The sequence below is a fragment of the Crotalus tigris genome, unplaced genomic scaffold, assembly GCF_016545835.1.
Source record: "Crotalus tigris isolate CLP2741 ecotype Arizona unplaced genomic scaffold, ASM1654583v1 scf7180000020264.354078, whole genome shotgun sequence".
In the NCBI taxonomy this organism is placed as follows: Eukaryota; Metazoa; Chordata; class Lepidosauria; order Squamata; family Viperidae; genus Crotalus; species Crotalus tigris.
In genome coordinates this window covers 216,271-238,335 of record NW_024097935.1, presented here as the reverse complement: position 1 = coordinate 238,335, position 22,065 = coordinate 216,271, and the positions used below count along the sequence as shown (strand labels likewise).

At 34.6% G+C, this 22,065-nt stretch overlaps 1 protein-coding gene across 3 annotated transcripts in view; it reads right to left on the bottom strand.

The window, feature by feature from the left end:
- Window positions 1-234: 234 nt before the first annotated feature.
- The window catches only part of TRIM36 (tripartite motif containing 36), a 45,141-nt gene continuing 23,310 nt past the window's right edge, over window positions 235-22,065 (bottom strand). For all 3 annotated transcript variants that reach the window (XM_039366327.1, XM_039366329.1, XM_039366328.1), the window contains 8 exons: window positions 18,211-18,536; window positions 14,603-14,749; window positions 11,280-11,375; window positions 9,654-9,907; window positions 8,948-9,072; window positions 6,697-6,990; window positions 4,759-5,056; window positions 235-2,279 (listed from right to left, as the gene is read on the bottom strand). In XM_039366327.1, coding sequence (XP_039222261.1) covers window positions 1,913-2,279; window positions 4,759-5,056; window positions 6,697-6,990; window positions 8,948-9,072; window positions 9,654-9,907; window positions 11,280-11,375; window positions 14,603-14,749; window positions 18,211-18,536 — 1,907 coding nt within the window. In that variant the 3' untranslated portion in view covers window positions 235-1,912. The remainder of the gene's footprint in view (window positions 2,280-4,758; window positions 5,057-6,696; window positions 6,991-8,947; window positions 9,073-9,653; window positions 9,908-11,279; window positions 11,376-14,602; window positions 14,750-18,210; window positions 18,537-22,065) is intronic.

The window sequence follows — 22,065 nt, the reverse complement described above, 5'->3', positions numbered from 1 at the left end:
CAAATTATGGATGGTAAACTTGTAGCATGCAGCATGAATGTTTAATCGTGTATGCAAGAATGTGTAAAGCCATAAAGCTGTAATGAATAAAGATTTAATTTTACCATATACCAGTGCAAAGCAAAACCTAATTTAATCAAAGCTTTTATAAAATTACTGTGGTTTTAAACTGAATTCCTGCCTCACAACACATCAATTTTCTCATAACAGTAATGTAGTAACCAGGTGAAAATATAAGAAGAAACAGCCATTCTGTTATTTTTATTAGAAAAAAAACTGAGAAGAAAATCTTCAGACATGTTACATTTCCACTTCACAGTATCTTCAAAACAAGGCCTTATGGGTTGTATTAAAGCTTCAAAAATTATTTTGTAAAACAATCTCCATGATGTACCTTTGCCTAGAGTTCACCAATTACAGAGTGGTTACCAACTTGTTAGTTACAGCAGCTATATTGTGAGTAATCCACATAACATTTAGCTTAGTCTGTATGTAAAGTGCAGAAAATAAAACTTTTTTTTTTTCATTTTTTGTTCACCATATAGCTAGATGTTTCCCTGGTCCCTTAAACTAAAGAAAAGCACCACTTTTTTGCATTCAGGAGGCCCTGAACATTCTATTATTTCCCGGCACTAATTATTATTTTTAATTCAAACAGTGTGTGTAAAGGCAAAATAAAAATGTTCAAATCCATTTGGTAGATTAAATTGATGGTATTAATTAACCTGACAATAGGCAGAATGTAATTCACGGTAAATAAATATCACATTATAAATAAAAAATCTTAAATTAATGCTTTGGGTTATTATTATTTGATTCAGAATAACTAGTGCTTACCAAATCTTGGAAAACTACTGCATAGTTTATATTTTTTGAAACAGTATTTAACATATAAAGTGGACTACATACATCTATTATGTAAAACAAATTAAAAACCCTATGACCTGAAGTGCAGAGCTTCACAAACATGAAGCAATATTTTTACACACTTAAGTAGATTATATTGAGCTTTAGACAATTTTATATGGATTGCTTTTTAGCTATTAAGTTTAGACTGATGATGATACCTTAAGGTGAAAGTGTTTCAAACTTAATTATCAGTGCTTTTATTCTAAACACATTGATCGCCTTAATTTTATGAACAATTAAATGTGCCAAACCTTTTTCTTAAAGAAAAATATAAAATCCAAATTGTATCTGCATTTTATCCCCCCCCTCTCAACACAAATCACATATGCAGAGGTTTTAACCTCAAGATTTGGTGAAAAATTGCACTTATTTAAACATATATTAAATACAGCGTATAGGGGATAACCTAAAATGCTGAAAACACACATAAGAACCTGCTTTTAATCACTGTTGCGATTACGCGTTTTAAAAATCGATCATATGAATCGCAATAAATCCATGTGAGACACAGTAACTGTGATTCATTATCCATCTCCTAAATACTACTAGTTCGCTCATAGCTTAGATTCACAAAGCACTTTGCTCTGGTGCAAAGACAGTTTCTGAGACACTTGACCACTCAGGATAGTCAAAATTAGCTCCTTCTAAAGTGAATAAGTCTATAGTTACAAAAAAAAAAGCCTATTTCCATTTGTTTAAAAATGGAATGTAAATGGCAGCAATATCAGAAATAAGGATTTAAACTTAAACAGACTGGCAGGTTTCCAGTTTATAAAAGTCAATGAGGATGCTAATCTGAGTATCCAAGGTCACTAAATGACAAAAAACAATTCAAAGAGATCTTCAGGTAGAGTTTTCTGGACACTAGACATTTAGTAGAGATGTTTTTTTTTTCTGCAGTTAAAAAAACAAAAGAAAAACAGACTGAAAGCAGGGGGTGCAGCAGATGCACTTGGAGTTATGATGTAATTAAGACACAAAGCTAAAGGTGGGTCCTTGGGTATTAAATGTCTTCATCCTGATACTGCAGGTATTTTGCTCCAATCGTTTCTTCTAGATGAATTCCTGAGCTCCCCATTAATGCAAAAGCTGGATACATTTTACCAGAGCATTCCACTGGGCGTTCATAAAGACACTTCATCCGATCTGCATCGTAGAATCCAATGTTGCCTTTGTCACAATCAAGGCAGATTCCAATGTTTGATGGCATGGGAAGAACTCTATTCACACAATCTTTGGGAGCAGCTGAAGCAGATGATGCCTTAGGAATAAACATTTTTTTCATGCCTATGGTTATTAATGTGAAAGGCTGCAAGGACTCAGCAAAGATGTCTTCACTCCCACTGTCATGACCACTGTCTTGTTCATATCTGAAAAATAAATACTAGTCATGCCACAATACTCAGGTTTTCAGTGAATTTTTCAGACTTCACTACAATGTTCACACAATATAATTTTGTCTTTAAAAATGCTGTACAATATCACAATGTGCTTGTAGCAGAGAATTATAACTAAAGATAAATTGCTTTTGATTTATTAAATATTTCTTGCAACAAACAGTCTAGAAAGGATTCTAACTTATTAGAACATTTAAGTGATCAAAATGCTTTTTCCAGATGAATTGCAATACAGTCATATTGGGGAGGCAATTTGGCTGCAATACTATTTCAGTGTAAACTGTTGGGGGGGAAATTCTGTAATAAGAAGCAGCAATTCACCCTCATCCAGTACTCACCTGAGACAGTGTGCGCCACCAGGAATACAAGCAGTCTGTATGGCACTTCAAATCCTCTTAATCTACCCTGCCTAATACAAGTCAATTTACAATAGTTCACTTAGTGACCACTGAAAGTTTAACGGGCCAGAAAAAGTGACTTATGACCCTTTCCCACACTTATGACTGTTGCAATATCTCCATGGTCATGTGATCAAAATTCAGATGCTTGGCAACTGACTCATATTTATGACAAATGCAATGTCCCATGGTCATGTAATCACCTTTTGCATCCTTCTGACAAGCAAAGTCAACTAGGAAGCCAAATTCATTTAACAACAACAAAATATTACTAACTAAACTGCAATGATCCACTTAACAACCCTAGCAAGAAAGGTCATAAAATGGGGCAACTTCTTGCTTAGCAAATTTTGGGCTCAATTGTGGTCATAAGTCAAGGACTACCAGTACAGATTCATATATGGTATTTGTTGTAACTAATCCATATCACAAGTATTTCAATCTTCCACAATCCTAATTCTTAACAAAGCCTCATATAGCCTAACATTTTACTGTTCTTGAGATCTACCTATCATTTCATCATTTCACTTTATTGCCTCAACTGACTTCTTTTAGATCAGCAGTCCCCAATTTTTCTGGCTCCTTGGACCGGTGGCAGCAGGGGGTGGTGGCAGGGGGTATGGTTTTGCGCACACGACCTTAAGTCCAGTGCATGCGCAAATGATACTTCGTGCACTGGTCTTAGAATTCTTATAAAGACATATTTTTTTCTGTCTGGGATTAGCTTGTTTTCAGATTGCCTTTTATATGACTTAAATTTCATGTCTCACTTCTAATCTACAGTTTTAGAAGTATTCTATTTGCATTTCTTTCAGCTAGATGTATTCTTTTCTACAGGTAGTCTTTGAATTACAAATGTAATGGAGCCTGCCCATTCCATTCGTAATTGAAAATTCATGGGAATGAATCTCGTATCTCAAACGAGATCACTCCCTTGCTCGTTAAGACGCACAGGGCTCGTTAAGTGCACATGAGGTATCTCAGGATGGGAAAGGCCATGGACGGCCTAGTGATGGAACAGGCCCCCAAGGCCTCCCTGACCCACTAAGATACCTCATCCTTCCCCCTCCCTGCTGCACCGGACTCATTTACCTTGCAAAAATCCTCTCTGCTGCAGTTTCTTTCTCTTTGAGGGAGAGGAGAGTCGGCTTGGAAATGCTTTTCACACCAACAATGAAAGCTCCTGGGTGCTTTAATATTATGCGAGTTCAAAAGAGATTGTGGCCCCCAGAGACTTCCATTCTAGGAGGGGGTGTCTGCTTTGTTTGCTTGCCTATGGGGCAAAGTGTTGGAGTTGGCTGGGCGCAGGAACCAATGCCGTCCATGGCCCGGGTGCACTGCTCACTCGTGTGTGCTGGCCTTAGTTTGAGGGCAGGAACAAAGCCTTCAACTGAGCGGGGAAGCATCGTGGGGCTAATCACCTTGCACCTGTGTCCAAGCTGCTCAGGATGGCAACAGCCACCTGAGCAGCCACAATCTCCCCATCCCACCCAGCCACCCAGCCCTCCTGATTTACTCCTTGTCTGACCAGCTAGTAGCCCAAATCCTGACTGCATTTCTCCTTGTTGTCCTCTCAACTCAAGTGGCAGCAGCATACTGTATATAAAATTATAAATCTCTTACTTGAGGGAAGTATCTACATATTTTTTTAATCATATACTTAAGTGTGTCAGTTTTAAGTATCTTAACATTATGATATGTAATGGTTAAGACCCTGGATGTACCCCTCAATGATTATTGTTGCTGTTCTTGTTGTTATTATTTTTTTAATGGTAGACTTCTGTCATCAAAAGATCACCAAACTGCTTTTGGAACCCTCAGTTCAATGAAAGCATGTTGGAATCCATTTGACATACACAGTCTAAAATTCCCTTGAGCATGAATGTCTTTATTCTGTATTTCTATAGATGCAGATCGTTATCTAAAACATTATCTTCCATATTAACATCCAATTAATGTATTTGAAATAATGGATAAAAGCTAAGCTAAATTAAATTACAACAGCAAAGAATTTAAAATAAAATCTATGAAAACAATAGTAAGTGATTACTTACCTGGGGCTACTTAATTCATGAGAATTGTGGAACCATTCTTGGATCTTCGCATCAGATGCAACTCCTACTTTCACAAGATATGAATAGGGTTCCACGTGGAAAGCCCAGAAATGCTTTCCTTTCACAACACCAGTGTCTCCAATAATGTAGTCCAGGGCAGTGTAACAGCCTTGTTGGATACGTTCGGCTTCCAAAAGCAGAGGAAACCCAGCTCTACTTTCCACAACATTTCTTCTTGCATTTAGCAGAAGACGTTCACTATTGTAGCCACATTTGTCATCCAAAAGAAAACTGAAAACTAAAAATGAATAACCAATCAGTAATAGAATTATAGCTTCAGAAAATATCCTAAAGAAGAGGATAATAAACATCTCTCTCTCTCCCAAAATTTCTAGACTACCCAATTCCATGACTTTGGGAGGCTTAACATGTATAAACAATAAAATCAAAATAAAAGTGTTATTTAGAGGGAACAACAAAAAGTTCTAAAGAATACAGGTAGCCTTTAGTTACAGCCAATACATTCAGTGATCTTGGGAAGTTATGATAATGCTGAAGGGTCTTTCACTTGGTCCTCAAAGTTCCGGCTGTTGCACTGTCCCTGGTCACATGAACAAAATTCAGGTACCTGGCAACCAGCTCACACTTACAACTAGATGCAGCATCCCACAGTGACATGATTATTATTTGTGTCCTTCCCTGCTGGCTTCCCCCAAAGTCAGTGGGAAACTGGTAAGAAAAGTCACAAGTTACTGGGGTGAATCTTCCCTCTACCTTTTTTCATTTGCGTGTACCACCCCTTCCATTTGCGCACAACTTCTACTCTTTTTACATGGCCTCCCTATACCTACATGCACTCCAAATCCCCTTTCCCAACTTCCCTAGAATCACACATGCTCTGTACCCTCTACCCATGGCCTCCCTGCTATGCATGCACATACATGTACTACCACACTCTTTTTCCTTGGCCTCCCTGCAATTGCACACATACCCTATGTTCTGTTTCTCTGGCCTCCCTGGACTCATACAAATTTACATGTACCCAACACTCATTTTTCCTGGCCTCCTTGCACTTGTACACATGCACCTCATACCCTCTTTCATGAGCCTCTCTGAATTTCCACACATCCATGCATGCATCATCTTTCCCCGGCCTGACTCATGCCACACCAAAACCCCCTCCTTCCAATTCACTGCAATCCGTGCCAGTCTTCCCAAGGTCTCCCTCACCCCATTGCAGCACCCCTGCATTCCTTACCTCTTCAGTTTCCTGCTTAACTACTTGTGCATCTTAAGTTATGATGATAATCAGAACTACCTGGATTGCTGTTACCAAACAATGCGGTGATGTTACGCTTTATGACTACATTGTTTAGCAATGGCAATCCTGGTCCAATTGCAGTTATAATTTGAGGACTACCGATAGACAGACAGACAGACAGACAGACAGACAGACAGACAGATGATGGATGTCAGACAGACAGTATATACTTGGAATAGTATTTTAAAGTAACTGCCATTCCTAAGGAATCTCAAAAAGAGTTATAATTTTTGTCAACATGTTTCTTCTGATGCATTATTAGAAAATGGGCAATAAACCAAGTAACTAGATTATTTAATTTCAGCTTTTATTCAAATTGTTATAGGATGCTTTTTTCTCTAAAAACAAGTATTACTTTATATTCACAGATACTAAAAATATTTTCTTCATTCTGATTTAAACATTCAATAAACTCAGTACAAAGACATATATCATGGCATTTTATATCTCACTACAGCAACTTAAAAGACTGACAAGAATCTGTGAATATCATCTAAATTCGGTTGTGTGTAGACTTAAGTATGATTGTTTAAATTTATACCTAAGACTCTTCGGTTTCACTAATTGCAACAAGAGAACAGGGACAAAAGTATCATGTATATATATTTTTATTGTACCTGGAGCTGGTGGTGTATGTAAGATAAGTTCTCTGCTCCATGGGCTACAAATAGATCCTTTATATCCTCTGACCCTAAAGGCATAGGTACTGTTTGTGTCAAGGTCAGAAATTATTTCACTCTTACTGCAGACTTCGATTTCTTGCCATGCTGAATTAGCCTCTTCTTTATTAAGCCTGCGATATTCAAGTATGTAAGTATCAGCTGAACCTATTTTCTGTGGATGATCCCAACAGATCAAAGCTTTGTTATACATTTTGCTCTGTTCCTCACTGAATTCTGGTATATCATTCCCTGAATAAAACATACAAGATGTTACATATAAAAATACTGATACAAGAAAAATACATTTATATATAAAAATACATTTTACTCTATGTATAAATATTCATAAAATTAAGTGATGTTGTCTTTATCCTGCGTATCCAGCCAACTTTAGGTGTGTTCAATTCTCAAGTGGGCATCATTTTTGATAACCAGAAATAAATTGAGAGACATTTTGGAGGTTACTTACCCACACATATTATCCTCACCAAACCATAGTGCTGCTCATAACATACCAACTTCTCCCTTGCAACAAACTTTATTACACCAGGGGTAAACAAAATTTTGGCCTGCCTGCATAGATGTCCAGAGAACACCTGCCATCACCCCATTACCCAAGAGCATAACAAATAGGGGCAAGCATTTTCTGTAGGGTTCCCTTCCAGTGGAACATTCCATTCATTGTCCTGAGGATCAACCTGCCTATTCTTCCAGAAGACTGAAAAATATCTGGTTCTTCCAGATGGTCATTGTAGATTGATTATGGCATAATCAATGTTAAAATTAGTTTTACGGTACTATATTATGTTTTCTATTTTATTATATTTATAATATTTTGCTTGGTCCCACAGTCAAGCCAGATGTTTAGACTGGATTTGACATTTTAAGATAGGCAACTATTCTTATTTGATGCTGTTAAAGGTATCAAAATGGGATGTAAGATGTTTCAATAAAACTGCCTTTTGCAATTGACTGATGGTGATTTTATCAATGGCAATGTGTTCAAATGGTGTTCCAGATCGTTTGGGACTGTACCCAAGATACCTATTACTATTGGTATTACCCTTCCTTACTTTTGGCACAGTCATTCTACTTCTGTTTACAGATCTTTGTATTTGTAATTTTCTCCAGTTCTTTTCTTCTATGATAAATAAATAAAAACTGCAATGTCCACTATCTAGACCAGTGGTTCTCAACCTTTGGGTCAGGACCCCATTTGGGGTCGAACGACCATTTCACGGGGGTCGCCAAACAACGCAGTCCGCCATTTTTTCCCCTTTTTCCTTAGCTGTGCTACTCCCTTTTATTCTATTGGCTTTTGAAAGCCAATAGAATAGACTCTCTTGAATAGAGTCTAATTCTATTGGCTTTCAAAAGCCAATAGGAATTGTCCAGGCTGTCTCTGCCCTACTGAGCCCGCCAAAAGTCCCATTCTGCAAACGGTGCTGCACCAGTTGAGTAATCCTCGACTTACGACCGGTTGAGTAGTCCTCGACTTACGACCGGTTGGGGTCGCGGCATTAAAAAGGTTGAGAACCACTGATCTAGACTTTTCTATCTTTCTTATCAACACTTGTTAAGTTTGGGGTATATGTCAGGTTTTTGTCCGTTTGAATTCTAAAGTCCCAGAGCACTTTTAGCTTCCTCATTTTTTATTATTTTATCTGTTTGGTCATCCCACCGGTTTTTGCTTGCAGACAAATAGTATTTCTTGCAGATATTCCAATGCACCATTGTTGCTACTTTGCTATGCTACTGTTTATAGTTAATCTGTACAATTTTCTTGCAGCACCTAACTAGTTAGTCCTCTGTTTCTTCAGTTTCTTTGTGGAGGCAGCAATTGCTGTCTGTTGCTGTCTTCTCAATTCTGGCTTTGTATGCATTTTTCTTAAGAAATATGAAGTCAGAAATAACCCCTCTGTCTTTCTTCAATTTTTCCTGTTCTTAGCCATTGCCACATTCTGCACCCACTCAAACAGTATACATGAACTCAGATTTACCAGAGATGTTAGCAATATCTTGTTCCAAATAGGCAATTTCTCTTCCTATAAGAAATTCTCATTTGAGGATGTCCAAGTGTGTATTCAACCAATTTTTGAAGAATATTGAATACTGTATCAAGAGCAAACTGTTTACAAATACAGTTTCTCTCGCTCCTTCTCTGAGGTGGGAAGAGGTTTAATGTTTCTTCCTTTAATAAACTTACCATTTGAATGGAAACACATATTTTCAAGAGCTTCCTGTTGCTTTTCTATGTCAAGAACAAAGTCTTCAAAAGAAGCTTGAGCTGCAGGCCTGAAACTCTTCAAAGATTCAGTAGCTTTCTGAATTCTAGACAGAAAAGGTTACTAATATTATACACACACTAACAAATTACCTTTAAGACCTTAATATGAGAGAAAAAATGAATGCGTACCATGCAAGAACCATACTAAAATGCATGATTCTTTATTTACTTCTTTACTTTACTTTACTTCTAGCTTAAAATTAATAAAAATAATTATTTCACTAAAGAAAATCCCTATATTATAATGAAATTAGTTAACACTAGCAGCTGAACTAAAGTTCATATACATTGGGGATAAAATTTTCAAGATGGTAAAATGTAATCCATCAAAAATTCTCTTATGCAAACTAATTAAAATAGATAGGAATGGAATGCTCTCATCTTGCATTATATCTTTGGGTCCAAAGCAGAACATGCATCAGCAGAACATACTTCTAGAGGTACATAAGGCAAGTTTCTAGTTTTTGTGCCTGTTACCCCTGCACTGCATGCATCCTGAACCAGTGGGTACTACTGGAGAAATGCTTTGCAAAAGTACAAAAGGACATTGGAAAATCCCGAAGAGACATGCAAAGCATTACGACAATTCAAGCTACTCTGAAAAGAAATAAATTACAGTATATACCTATCATGAAGCTGCTTTGCTGTTTGAACAAAACAGGATGGGTCTGTTTCTTTGAGAACTTCTTGCGCATATCCCACTAGGCCGTTATTTTCTAGAAGTCCATGATACTCTTCTATTTGAGAATGCAATTTCTCCATTCTTAAACTTTTTGATGTTTCAATAGCTCTAAGTGCAGTGTTTTTCCTGTCCTCCAAAACACGAAACAGCTTATCGAAGTTATTAGAAGCTTCCTCCTTTGCTCTTTCACCATTGCACTGTTTTTTTAAAAAAATTAAAGCAGGATAATATATTAACTTTAAACATGTTTTTGATTAATTTCAACAACAATTTCACTGAAGGTAGTGAGATTAATGTGATACACAAAATCAGAATTCTTTCTATAAGTTAAAGTATTTGATACATGGAAATAACATTTTTCATATTTATGATTCTGAAGTATAGTTGTTTTTAAACAAAACATTTAAAAACATAATTTTAGGTGACAACATTTAGTTATCTTGCTTTCTATGTTACAGAGACATGTTTACAATCCAACTCTTTACAGATGTGCAACTAACAATGGCAAAGTACAATTGTGAACAAAGAATTGCTCTTAAAAATTTAGACACCAGAATATCTGTGACAATTAGGATAAATATATTAGGATGAAGAAACACTTCATCTGAATATTTCTCTACATGAAATGTTAGGCTTCAAGGTCACAATAGTGGAAAACTGCTAGAAAAAAAATAGAAAAAGACTATTTTTTTTAAACGAACGTGTGTTTAATAGAAGCCTTTGAAAACTCTTTAAAAAATGAAATATTTTCACTGTGCATTTCAGAATAATAAATTATGGATATTTCAATCTCACTATCTCAAAGAGAATTTAAAACAAACTATCTTTTCATAACAAAAGTTTTTTTGGGAGGAAAGGGTGAGAGATGCCTGTTCAGTTTGCAGGCATTTAGCAAATATTTTTCCAATCAGGACTGACCATGGGGCCAAAGACCAAAGAGTGATAAAGAGCAAGGAGTCTGCAGCACTTCCTTTTCTGGGAAAGATAAGCTATTCAGCTTGCCCCAGAGAGAATGCTTTCTTACCTAACAGGCTAAGCTCACAGTAGTATCTTTACACTTTTCACTTTCTCCATTCTTATACTACTTTTTTTCTAATTTGCACAAAATGGTAAAATGGGCTAGCAGTGGCTCTGGCTGCTTCTAATTTTCTGAATATTTTATATAGATTACCAAGCTGTAGAATATGATAGTTCTGATTTTAAATAAGAGACATTCTAAAATTAAATGTTAGCTGCTCAGCAGCCAAATATTTTTATTTGATAGTCATAATAGCTAGCAATACACTTATAGGCAACTGTCACAGGTACGGTAACTGAATGACCTGTTGTAGCGCAATTTTCTAATACAACATAAACCTATTTAAGAAGCAGAAACTATGTAGCTCTTTTTTTTAATAAAATATGCAAGATCTTGAAATAAATCTGTCTAATTAAAATGGATAGAAATGTTTTAGTTTCAATAAAATTCAATAAACATTGTTCATGTAGAAATTCACATTAATACTAGTACTATTAAAGAGCCACAAAGTAGGCCTTTTTTTACCCATGGCAAAAATAAGTAGTTCTTACCTCAGCTTCTTTCACTAAAAGACCAAGCTCTGTAATTTGGTTTTTCACATGGCTCTCCTTACTAATGAGGTAGTGTATATCCTGTGAAAGTTTCTCCTATGAAAAATCATACTGTATGGTTAAAAATGATTGTAAAGTTCTATTTTTGCATTTGAAGTTAGTGAATACAAGGAATATTAATATTTTTGTTTTATGATTGACAGTTCGGTTCAATAAACTACTATGTTCTATATTATCTATTGAAACTACAGCCCAGCAATTGTTTTAGAGTTAACTAAAAGTGCAGATAATTCAATCATGACATGAGAATAAAGAAATGTGATGGGCCTTGGCATAAACTGTGTAGGCACCAATGTCAAGTATATGACAGCTACACTAAAGAAAGGTAATTATGTTCTTTCACTAATATGGAAACACTTGTAGTTTCACTAATTCTAATTGCTTAAAAAGCTTATTAAAAGAATATGGTATAGAATAAGTCCATTAAAACCTGAAGTAAACCAAAACAACTTTAGCCAATATTATATATATCAAATTACATGCTTTGTCTCTGTTCCAACAGCTAACTTAAAATTATACTGGTCCCATCAAATATTTATCTATTTGAACAGATGGCATGAGTCAATGTAAGGTATTCAATGATGCAGATTAAATTTAAATGTTCTCCTTCAAGGATATTAAACAAATTGCAAGCTATGGCCATGACCTTGCATTATAGATAGAAATACACAAATGTGCCTAAAAGTTATAACATGATTTAGACTACAGATGTTTAAACAAAATTGAAGTCAATTTTATTTCTAAGGAAATTTCTAGTATTCTACACATATAACTCACTTTGGAAGGTGAAAATTATTGAGCCTGCTGGTCACAAAATTGTGTCATAAGTCAGAATCAAGTAAAAAACAAGACTGAATGCTATGAAATTTCCCCAGATTTTAGTGACATTTCATGATATTGCACACAGGATCAATTCAACAAAGCAGCTGCTTTACTCTCTGTAACAGTAAGCAACACAAAACCAGCCAAGAAACAGCTTCCGGTTTTGACATCATGGCAGAATGGATGCAGAAAGATGGGGCTTCATCTTTCATGTTTGATTTCACCCCGCTGGGGGATCCTGGAAAGGGTCGAAAATCGCCCCATAGAGGCAACAAGCAAGGAGGGATCATCATTGACTGTGGGGAGTGGCGGCCCTCCGTTTGATCCGAGGAAGTCCTCCAAACCGGCGGGGGAATGACATTTGCGTAGCCAGTTCTAAGCAGCTGACAATGGAAGACAATAAGCACCAGCAACCAACATTACAACAACGTGGATGAAACTGGGTGAGACCTGATCCTCTCTTTATGATTTTAAGACCTCTTGCTGAAAAACTGCCCAAAGCACTCCCCCCTGAGAGAGGGAAAGGGAAATTCTGCCCCATTCCGTATATATATGACTTGGAAATTTGGGGACTAAAAGTGCTTTAAAGGTCTTTTTTTTTAAGAGACTTGAAAAGTGTGCAATATAAGGTTTGGATTTTAAAAAACACTGGAAAACGGCATCAATGACATCTAGTGGTGAATTTACGGCACTACAACTTATTATACCTAAAAGAAATCTGGCTCGAAGCCCAGATTTAAATAAGACTCTGTCTGGCCTTGGAAGCTTTTACTTTTGAAGATTGCAGCTGAGAAAGGAAAGGTCTGGGAGCTGCTTATCTGTGTGGAAGAGACAATAAGCTATTCTAGGCCTGTCTGAACTACGAATACAAATACTATTTCAGAACTGTATTGTGGAACAATTTGGATTATAAATCTTGACTGATAAACAACTTTTAATGGTTCTTTCTTTTCCTTGGACAGAAAGCATATATTTCTCATTGGACAGAAAAAAATAAATTTTACTTATATTTGCTTAGGGGAGGCTTAAGAAAGGATTGATAAATTAGTTGGATAATCTGGAGATCCAATAATAATTAACTGAAATTTCCCAAGTTTTCAAACAGATTTCTATAAAGGCCATTTACAAAAAAATAAAATATATATTCCAAATTTAGCTCTAAATGATTAAAAAAAAAACATCCTTAACGTCTGTCTCCAGAAGCCTCAATTTGACATACCACCAAGAAAATACTGATGAATCACAGAAAGAATTTTTCTCCAAGTTGAAATTAATACAAGAAACAATTGCCTTAGCTCGTGATGAGATTAAAAATAACACAAAGGAAATAAAAGAACAATTTTCTAATTTAAATCTACAAACCCAAAAAATAACCACAGAGAAGGAACTATCAACCCAGAAAATAGAAAGAAAATTAGAGAAAGCTGACCCAAATATGGAGGACCAAAGGAAAAAACTAACGGCCAGACTCAGACAAATGAAGAATTAGAAGACATAATGATAATATTGGAAATGGAAAAGACATTTTATCAACCAAGATTTCAGAGCATACTGGAGGATAAGGAAGGAAAGCCAATGGAATGGAAATAGAGCTGTTACCAGAACTGTGGAGAATTGGAGGAGGGAGGCTGTTTAGTGAATATCAATGGGCTAGCTCTTCTAAAAATACTTTAATTAAAATGCTTCTTTTGCTCAAAATAATATGCACAAAAATAGAGGAAGAATTATTTGATGATCCAAATGCACTGACTTGGAAAGTTAGTTGACAAAGGAAGAAAGCTAGAGTAAGACTGAAGAAAACAGAAGCTTTAACCTATTAGAGGGATATTAAAGTATCAATTAGATGTTTGAATATTGTTAAGAATAGATTGCTAGAAATAGAAATATTATAACTAGATAGATAAGATTGGTAATCAGAATATATTTTGGCATGAAAAGGGAAATAAGAAAATGCTAAGATGTTTGAATAAGGGAAGCTTCTGGTTACCCAAATATAACTTGTTTTAAAACTATAAATAATTGAGATATTTTGAATATGGATGGGAAATTAAAACTGAAAAAAAAGTGAAAATAGGATACTGACTGAATAAATGGATACTGAGTGCAAATGCAATTAAGATATGCTTTGGTTAGAAAAGATATTTTAAACTGATATCATTGATATTATTAGAAAACTGTAATAAATGCTGATATTCAACTGTATACCTATCAATAACAATAAGAATTGTATTTGCTTAATGTGAAAAAATGTTTATTCCGGAAGAAGCGAGGAGGTATTGGATGGTGTAATATTGGATTTAGTTTGAAGAAGCTTATATGTACCATGGAATTATTAATGGATCCAGTCAACACGTTGTCTATTAAGCACTTGTTTGTAAAAATAGAAAATTAATAAAATATTTATTTTAAAAAAACAGCCAAGAAACAAAGAGGGGAAACACCTTGAGTGTTTTGTAGGCACTGCTCATGGTAGTCACTCGATGGTTTGCATGTGTACCACCCAATTTACAAAGGTGACAAACAGGTCTTCTGCATATTTCACAGTACATATTTACTTTTTCCATTTCATGTTCCGGACACATCAAAATCTGAGAATAAAATAATAGAATATAAAATATACTTGAAGAATCATGTAATGATGAACTAAAATCAGAAATATTTTATTTTTGTTTTTCATACACATTTTAATATTTATGAATATAGAAACATGATTTTCTTTGTTTCTTATCAGATAGTACTTATATACAAATGAATGAATTTGTCCTCAGTCTACATCAACGGTTCTCAACTTTTGTGTGATGGCAACCCCGTCACATGGACGTGCTGCGCATGTGCGGCGCGCATGCGCGGGTGCCCCCCATGCGCGGTGCGCATGCGCAGCGGCGCCCCCTGAGGGGGGAAAATGGCGGATCGCGTTGTTTGGCGACCCCCGTAAAATGGTCGTTCGACCCCAAATGGGGTCGCGACCCATAGGTTGAGAACTGCTGGTCTACATTGTATCATATTATTAAAAAATTGCATCTTTCCAAAAAGATTAACATTTCCTCACACAACTTTCTCTTGTTCTATATTAAACAATTTTATGCTAGAATCTGTGTCTCCAGCCAGAATTTTTTTAATATTAATGGAAGGCACCTCCATTTATAGAGTAGAGATAAAGCAATATTCATAAGGCTGAAGCTGTAGTCCTCTGCTGCAGGACATGCCACAAAAGCATTTTGCAAGAGGTAGGACATTATTGCATTTATAATATGGCTGGGAAACCCAGACACTGTTTAACTACACTGATCAATTGGCGGAAAGATTGCTCATTGCTCCTGAGTGTCTGTTAAATCACAAATTATTTCATTTAGGCAATTTAAGTCATTTGTATAACTACATCATTATGCAAAATGTAGAAATTATGTCACTCCTGGTGATTTTCATCATTTGCATAATAAAGATGTAAATGGATGCAAGCAACATAATTTGTGCATAATTTGTTAGAGACATTGTAGATAGCAACAAAGATTATTTATATTAATGTCAATTTAACTGTTCATCTAGACCAGGGGTGTCAAACTGCCGGCCCATGGGCTGGATGCGCCATACCAAAACTGCGCCTACCCCATTGCCAGCAATGGAAAAAAAGTTGCAATACGTCGTGACACATCACGTGACATTGCAAGTTTGATACCCCTGATCTAGACTATTTTGGTCCATTACAGTTTGCTAAAAGGGATTCTATTAAATTGAGATTTCACTATATAACTGTCACCATCCTTAAGGGTGGTTATGACAATTGTTTTTGTAATTCTACAAACTTTCTGGTATTTAATTATTTAATTCAAGCTACTATTTAGTCTAATGGGAAACACAGATTTGATACTGCAGATTTGATCAAGAGCTAATGCAAGCTACTATTTAGTCTAATGGGAAACACAGATTTGATACTGCAGATTTGATCAAGAGCTAATGCAAAGGGATACAACTATGAGCAAATTATAAACTAGAAACTAGGGGAAAAAGATAACAATTTAGGCAATGAAGACTTGAAATAATCCCTGAATAAAACTGAAAGCTAAACCTAATTTAATTTTTTAAACTGCACAATTTTATTATTCACAACAAATTTCAGTATCAGGCTTCAATAGACAAATCTTAAGAATATAACATTCATCAGTCCAGTTCATATTTTTTTGCTTGAAGAATTAAAATATGTGTATTAAAAAATCAGGAAGTAATCACAGAGACTCAGAATTTTCTACATTTTCTTACAGTTATGAAATATGGAGATCATTTAAAATTGACAAAGAGATAAGTATTTTTATAAGTAAAATAATAGTCTTGGGGTAGCATTACAAAACAGAAAGACGTTGAGCAGAAAGAAAGAGGAAATGTTCTGTTATTTGCTACACGGCATGCTCACTTGAAACTTGAAGCCAGTTAACATCTGAATCCACAACTATTCCACAAAATGTTATAATCTGATTCATTCTGAAGAACAATCTATTCACATCATACAATGACAACTGATCTAAAAGCCAACTATCAAGCAGGTTTCCTCTCTCTGAACAAGTTGTTGAATAGCAGAAAACTTCATCCATGATGTCAGAATTGCTACTGGGTGATGTGCAGCATAAAGTGAGCTATAGCTAGAGGTCACAAGAACACTTTTATGAGCTGGTTTTTGCAAGATATCAACTTTTCTCCTGTTCTCTGATCTTTCTCCCATTTAGCAGTATATAAGAATATCTGTTCTCAAAGTTTTAAGCATGGCTTTTACCACATTACCAAAAATTAAATCTGATTTCTTCTTTCTACCTATTTATTATAATCTATTTATGAAAAACTGTCAGAACAATTTCTCTGAAAAACAAAATCAAATAGTAAATCAGGGATGGCCACATTTTCAGCTGTAAGAATTCTATACAAGCCTATTTTTCCAGCAGTTTTACATGATTATTTAAAAAGGTATAAAAATAAGATATGGATCTAATAAGGCTGGAGACATGGTATCTATGATATACCTATGTGTGAACAAATGTTATCTAACTTCCTGCTCTATCTTTTTTTTTTTTTAATGGAATTTTGTCAGGCACGTGGTTCAATTAAACTGATTTATATTGCTAAAGTCTATCACAGGAATCTTTTCAAGTAATGATCAACACCTGACTAGAGTTAGAAAAGAGCCAACTGCACTGAAGGGGGGGGGGGTTGGATTTAGTTCACTTAACAATTCTAGCCTAATCCTCTTTTCACTCCACCCCCTGGTTCTACCATTCCTTCTACAAATTTGGCCAACAGCAAAAACTAGCCCACCTCCTCATTTTTTATTTCTAAGAATATCAAATATAGTTTCCCTACATGTTCTTAGAAAAAAAATATATTAAATGGAGGCATTCATCATTGGGGGGGGGAATGTGCTCATCCGTCTACAAAATGGTGATTTACAATGGAAGAAAAAATCCAATACAACTAGCAGTAAAACCTCAAATTCCATTTTAGCAGCATTAGGTTTCTTAACAAAATATTTAAGATTTAGGGGGACATCTTCAAATATAATACTCTAATCAGCATATAAGAATCTATTATGCTAAATAAAGTAATAAAGTTAAGCTCAAGAAAAATACTAAGAATTCAGCAAGACTAATTCCACAAAGTAATATTATTTTATGATATTTTAGTAATAAAATTAATATAGATCTTAAAATACTTACATTTCAGATTATTTGAATATAGAAATACATCTATATGCACTTTTAAAAAATAAGAAATATAAATACTATGCTTCTTATCCTAAATCTGCTTTGGTAATTACACTAAACTGTACATTTCCTCAAAGCGCAGCTTTTGCATATACCATATGCGTTTCAGCTCATTCATCAACATTTATAGCAACCACGTCAAAAGCTGAACAGTACTGTGAATGATACTGTTAGTATCTGTTTGTTAGGAACATTAAAGCAATTGTTTCATAGCAAAATTTAATGAATAGTTGGTTTTAAACAAATGCATATACATTCAATTCTATGTGAGTAAATGCACACTGAAAAAAAATACCACTTACTTTAGGTCTGAAATTGGTGGTTGGTCCCACATATTCATGTTGGGCTTTTAAAGTTCCCCAGGGATGATGTATTTTGAAGCATTCGTTGCAATAACTTGCACTACAATCCATGCAGCTCTTTGTGGATTCTTGTGCTGGAGGTTTACAGAGATCACACATAATAGCTGTGGCTGCCCTTGCTGCCTGCCTGTACCGTTCTACAATAGTTTCCAAGGTGACGTTTCGAAATAGGCCACTGATGCCACGTTCTCCTAGATCTACATCATGCCGGCATCCTGGACAAGGGAAGGTAGTTGTCCTAGGAGTCAATGAATTGCGTTTCCAACCTGCATAGATGGTAGGATCTGGTTTAATTACAATGCAATAAAACACGTTTTACTTTTTCAAGAGATGAACAAATGCTAAAATACTGGACTGCATTTTTTAAAAATTAATGTACATTATAGGCAGATAGTAAATGAGTGTCATAGAGTACTATTATTAAACAACTTTTCAAGTTTTTATTAAATATCTCAAATGAACTATATAATCTTAACATGGAAAATTACACTACTTTATAAATGGACAGTCCATGGGTAAAATGTTGAAATGAATACATATAGAATATAGTAACAACCATAATAGAAAATAGTTTAATTTAAATGAGAAAGATTGTATAATAGGAAAGCTTTGTTCAGATCCTTCCTTATCTGGAAACTCACAAATAACTTTTACAGTTTAGGGTCTCCCAACTCAATCTGTCACAAATATTTTTAATAAGGCATCTACTGATTCCAATATTGTTGTGGAGCAGAAACAGGGAAAGAAAGAAACAGCCTTTGAAGCAGAGGAATAATACAATACTTCATTCCAAACTGCAAGCAATTACTAACTAGTCATTAAAATTGTCTCATACAACAGGTTTTTTTTCCCATAAACATGAAAATGTATGCATGTCACAGGCTTCAATATTAGTAATATTCTTTTGAAGCTACATGATCAACAGCCCCTTAAAATATAACTCATGAAATCCTATTAGCATCAGATGCATATGAAAATAGAGACTAGTCCATCAATAAACTACTGTAATTTCAAATGATTATTAAAAAATATTTGTTGGAACAGCATGCTTAATCTAAAAAGATCACACATGCTACAGCATAATACACATGCCTTCTTAAAATTAAAATAAAGCATGTTCTAAGCAAAACTTAACTCACAACACAAACACTACTGATATAGTGAGAAAGTAAGTGCCACTGAGTTAATGGGAGTTGTTTAAAAGTAATTGATATAAGACTCCAGCCTTTAAAATGTATAAAAGTAGGAGAGTATACTGTACAGAATGCAACATGCAGTTAAGCAGTGGCACAGAAACAATTAAGCAGGAAACCATTTTATTCAAGTTATGATTAAACAGATATGAAAAATAAAATGTAATATAAATTAAAGTGCAGTGGTCAAGTTTAGATAGTATGATTTGAAATGTTTATATAGTAACATGCTTTTGAAATGTTCATAAGGCCAAAAATTTTCACTGAAGCTAAAGCATGAATGCCTAGAACTGTTGCAAGTTTAATTACAAATAAAAGCAATGATAATGAAAATATGTGATGTGACGCTGTTGACTGCTATAAAGACATCTAAAATATTCTGTCCCTTTTCATATTGTCTATTTATATGTGCTTAAACTAAGATACTATATGGCATTTTATCCTTATTTGAACAAATAGACTTCATGCATTATTATTTTTTGTAACAAATCTTTGTCTGGGCAAGATTTATTTGTATTTGAATTTAATAACAGTTTAAACATACCAGCACAATCAATACAGATTGCCAGGACATTATTTGTCCTTGTGTTTTCTCTATTACACTTTATATCCAGAGTATGAGTTAAGAAAACTTCAGCTGGGCTGAACACAGTATGTCCCTGAAGTATCTCATACTCCGATTAAGGTACTGAGTTCAATTTTTAACCACAAAAGAGCTTGGTACCTGGACATTTAAGACATCTATTAATCTGCATTAAATTTAAGATTTTAGATATCCTTCAATGAACATCTCCTTTGCATAGCACCAGAAGTAGGTCAACATTTAAGAATGCCCATATTTTTATATTTTCCTCTACCTATAAAGTACAGAACTTGACAAAAACAGATGGCTAAAAAAAAAGATGCTCTCATTTGCAACTGCCTCTTTTGCTTCCAAGAGACATGCAAGAATATTAGCTGTAGTTGCAAGGCAGAAAGTTCTTGTATCAATGCATGTAATGTAACAGAGCTTCTACTACTCAGGGGGAGAGAAATTATTTTATTCAATATTCTAATGGATTCACAAATAATTCACAATACCACATGATAAATTAGAAAAGGGATAATACACCCTTAATTTATTGTAGAAATCTGAATCAACAGTATACTAGCATATCATATGAAAAATAAAAAGAATCCGTTCAGGGAGTGTATTTAACAAACACTCAGCAAACGTAAGTCAGCTGGATTCATATTTTGACACTAACAATGCTCTTCCTACAGCAACAATGGTCTTTCTATCTATTGATATAATATTTTAAGATTATTAGAGAAAGACAAAGATTGAACTGGGAACTAAAACTGGAAACTAAATCACAGCTTGGGAATAAGAATTTTTGAACAGAGGTGACTGGATCTAATTAGAATAATAATATCTAAAATCTATTATCCTCACACTGGAAGACTTTTTGATTTCATTCATTCTTTTGGGGCATTCAATCCTCATTATGAAAATAATGAAAATACAAATCTGGTAACAAAAATCAATGTGTGGAATACATCTTACTTTTACCATTATTTACTTCCTTTACAATAGAAAGAGACTGAAATTCTTTTACTAATAAATTTAGATATTGCAACTGACATCTATATTTTTTCAAAATTTATTTGTGTCAAAGGAGAACTTAGAATATCAAAACTAATGAAACTTTTCACAACACATCTTGGTAGCATCAGAATCACTAGATCAAAATCCAAAACATCATTTATTACTTCTAAAGTTAATATTTAATTCATGTTTATGTCATCTAATATTACCCATCTGAATCCAGTGACCTCTATATGCATTAGCAAAATGTAAGTATTTTTTGTTTGCAATATTGCCCAACTGATAATTTTGGACTTGACCACTGATACTTAAAATAATTATTCTAAACTTAATATAATAAGATCCATGTTCTACCAAGTTTTATTTACAGCCATATAAAAGCAAACATTTCTACCTCTCAACCCATGAGGCCTCCTCTGTGAGGCTGTAAACAGTGAACAGAGAAGCATTTTTAGAAGCTGAAAATGAAGGATTCTTGTACTGGTTTACAGTGGTATGCTGGAGATAATATAGCATTTCATAACAGCAACTTGGTTAAGTTTAAAGCCATGCACATTTATTTGGAAGTTCCACTGATGATTAATGGGATTGACATTTGAATAAGCAAGTATCAGAGGGAAGAAAAAAATTCTATTACCATCTATATCTGAAAGATAGAATTATATTAGAACATACTTTATTTATGCTTTTAACTGTAGAATTGCTAAGATTTCAAGCATTTTTCCTTAAAATGTTATTTATTTTATTAATAAATCTAATCAAACATATATCAACTTAGCCTGAGAACCCTAAATTCTTAACCTCACATCTGTGGTTCTTTAACACCAATAACACCATCTCTCTAAATATTTAGACAAAAAAATTACAGGGTAGTTTGAAAACATTATTTCATTATAGGTAATCCTTGGCTAGCAGCCTGCCCATTACATAACTCACTATGGCCATAAAGTGATCACCCCATGACCAGACCCACTATTATGGCCTTTTAAGCAGCTGTTAAATGACTGGACCGTT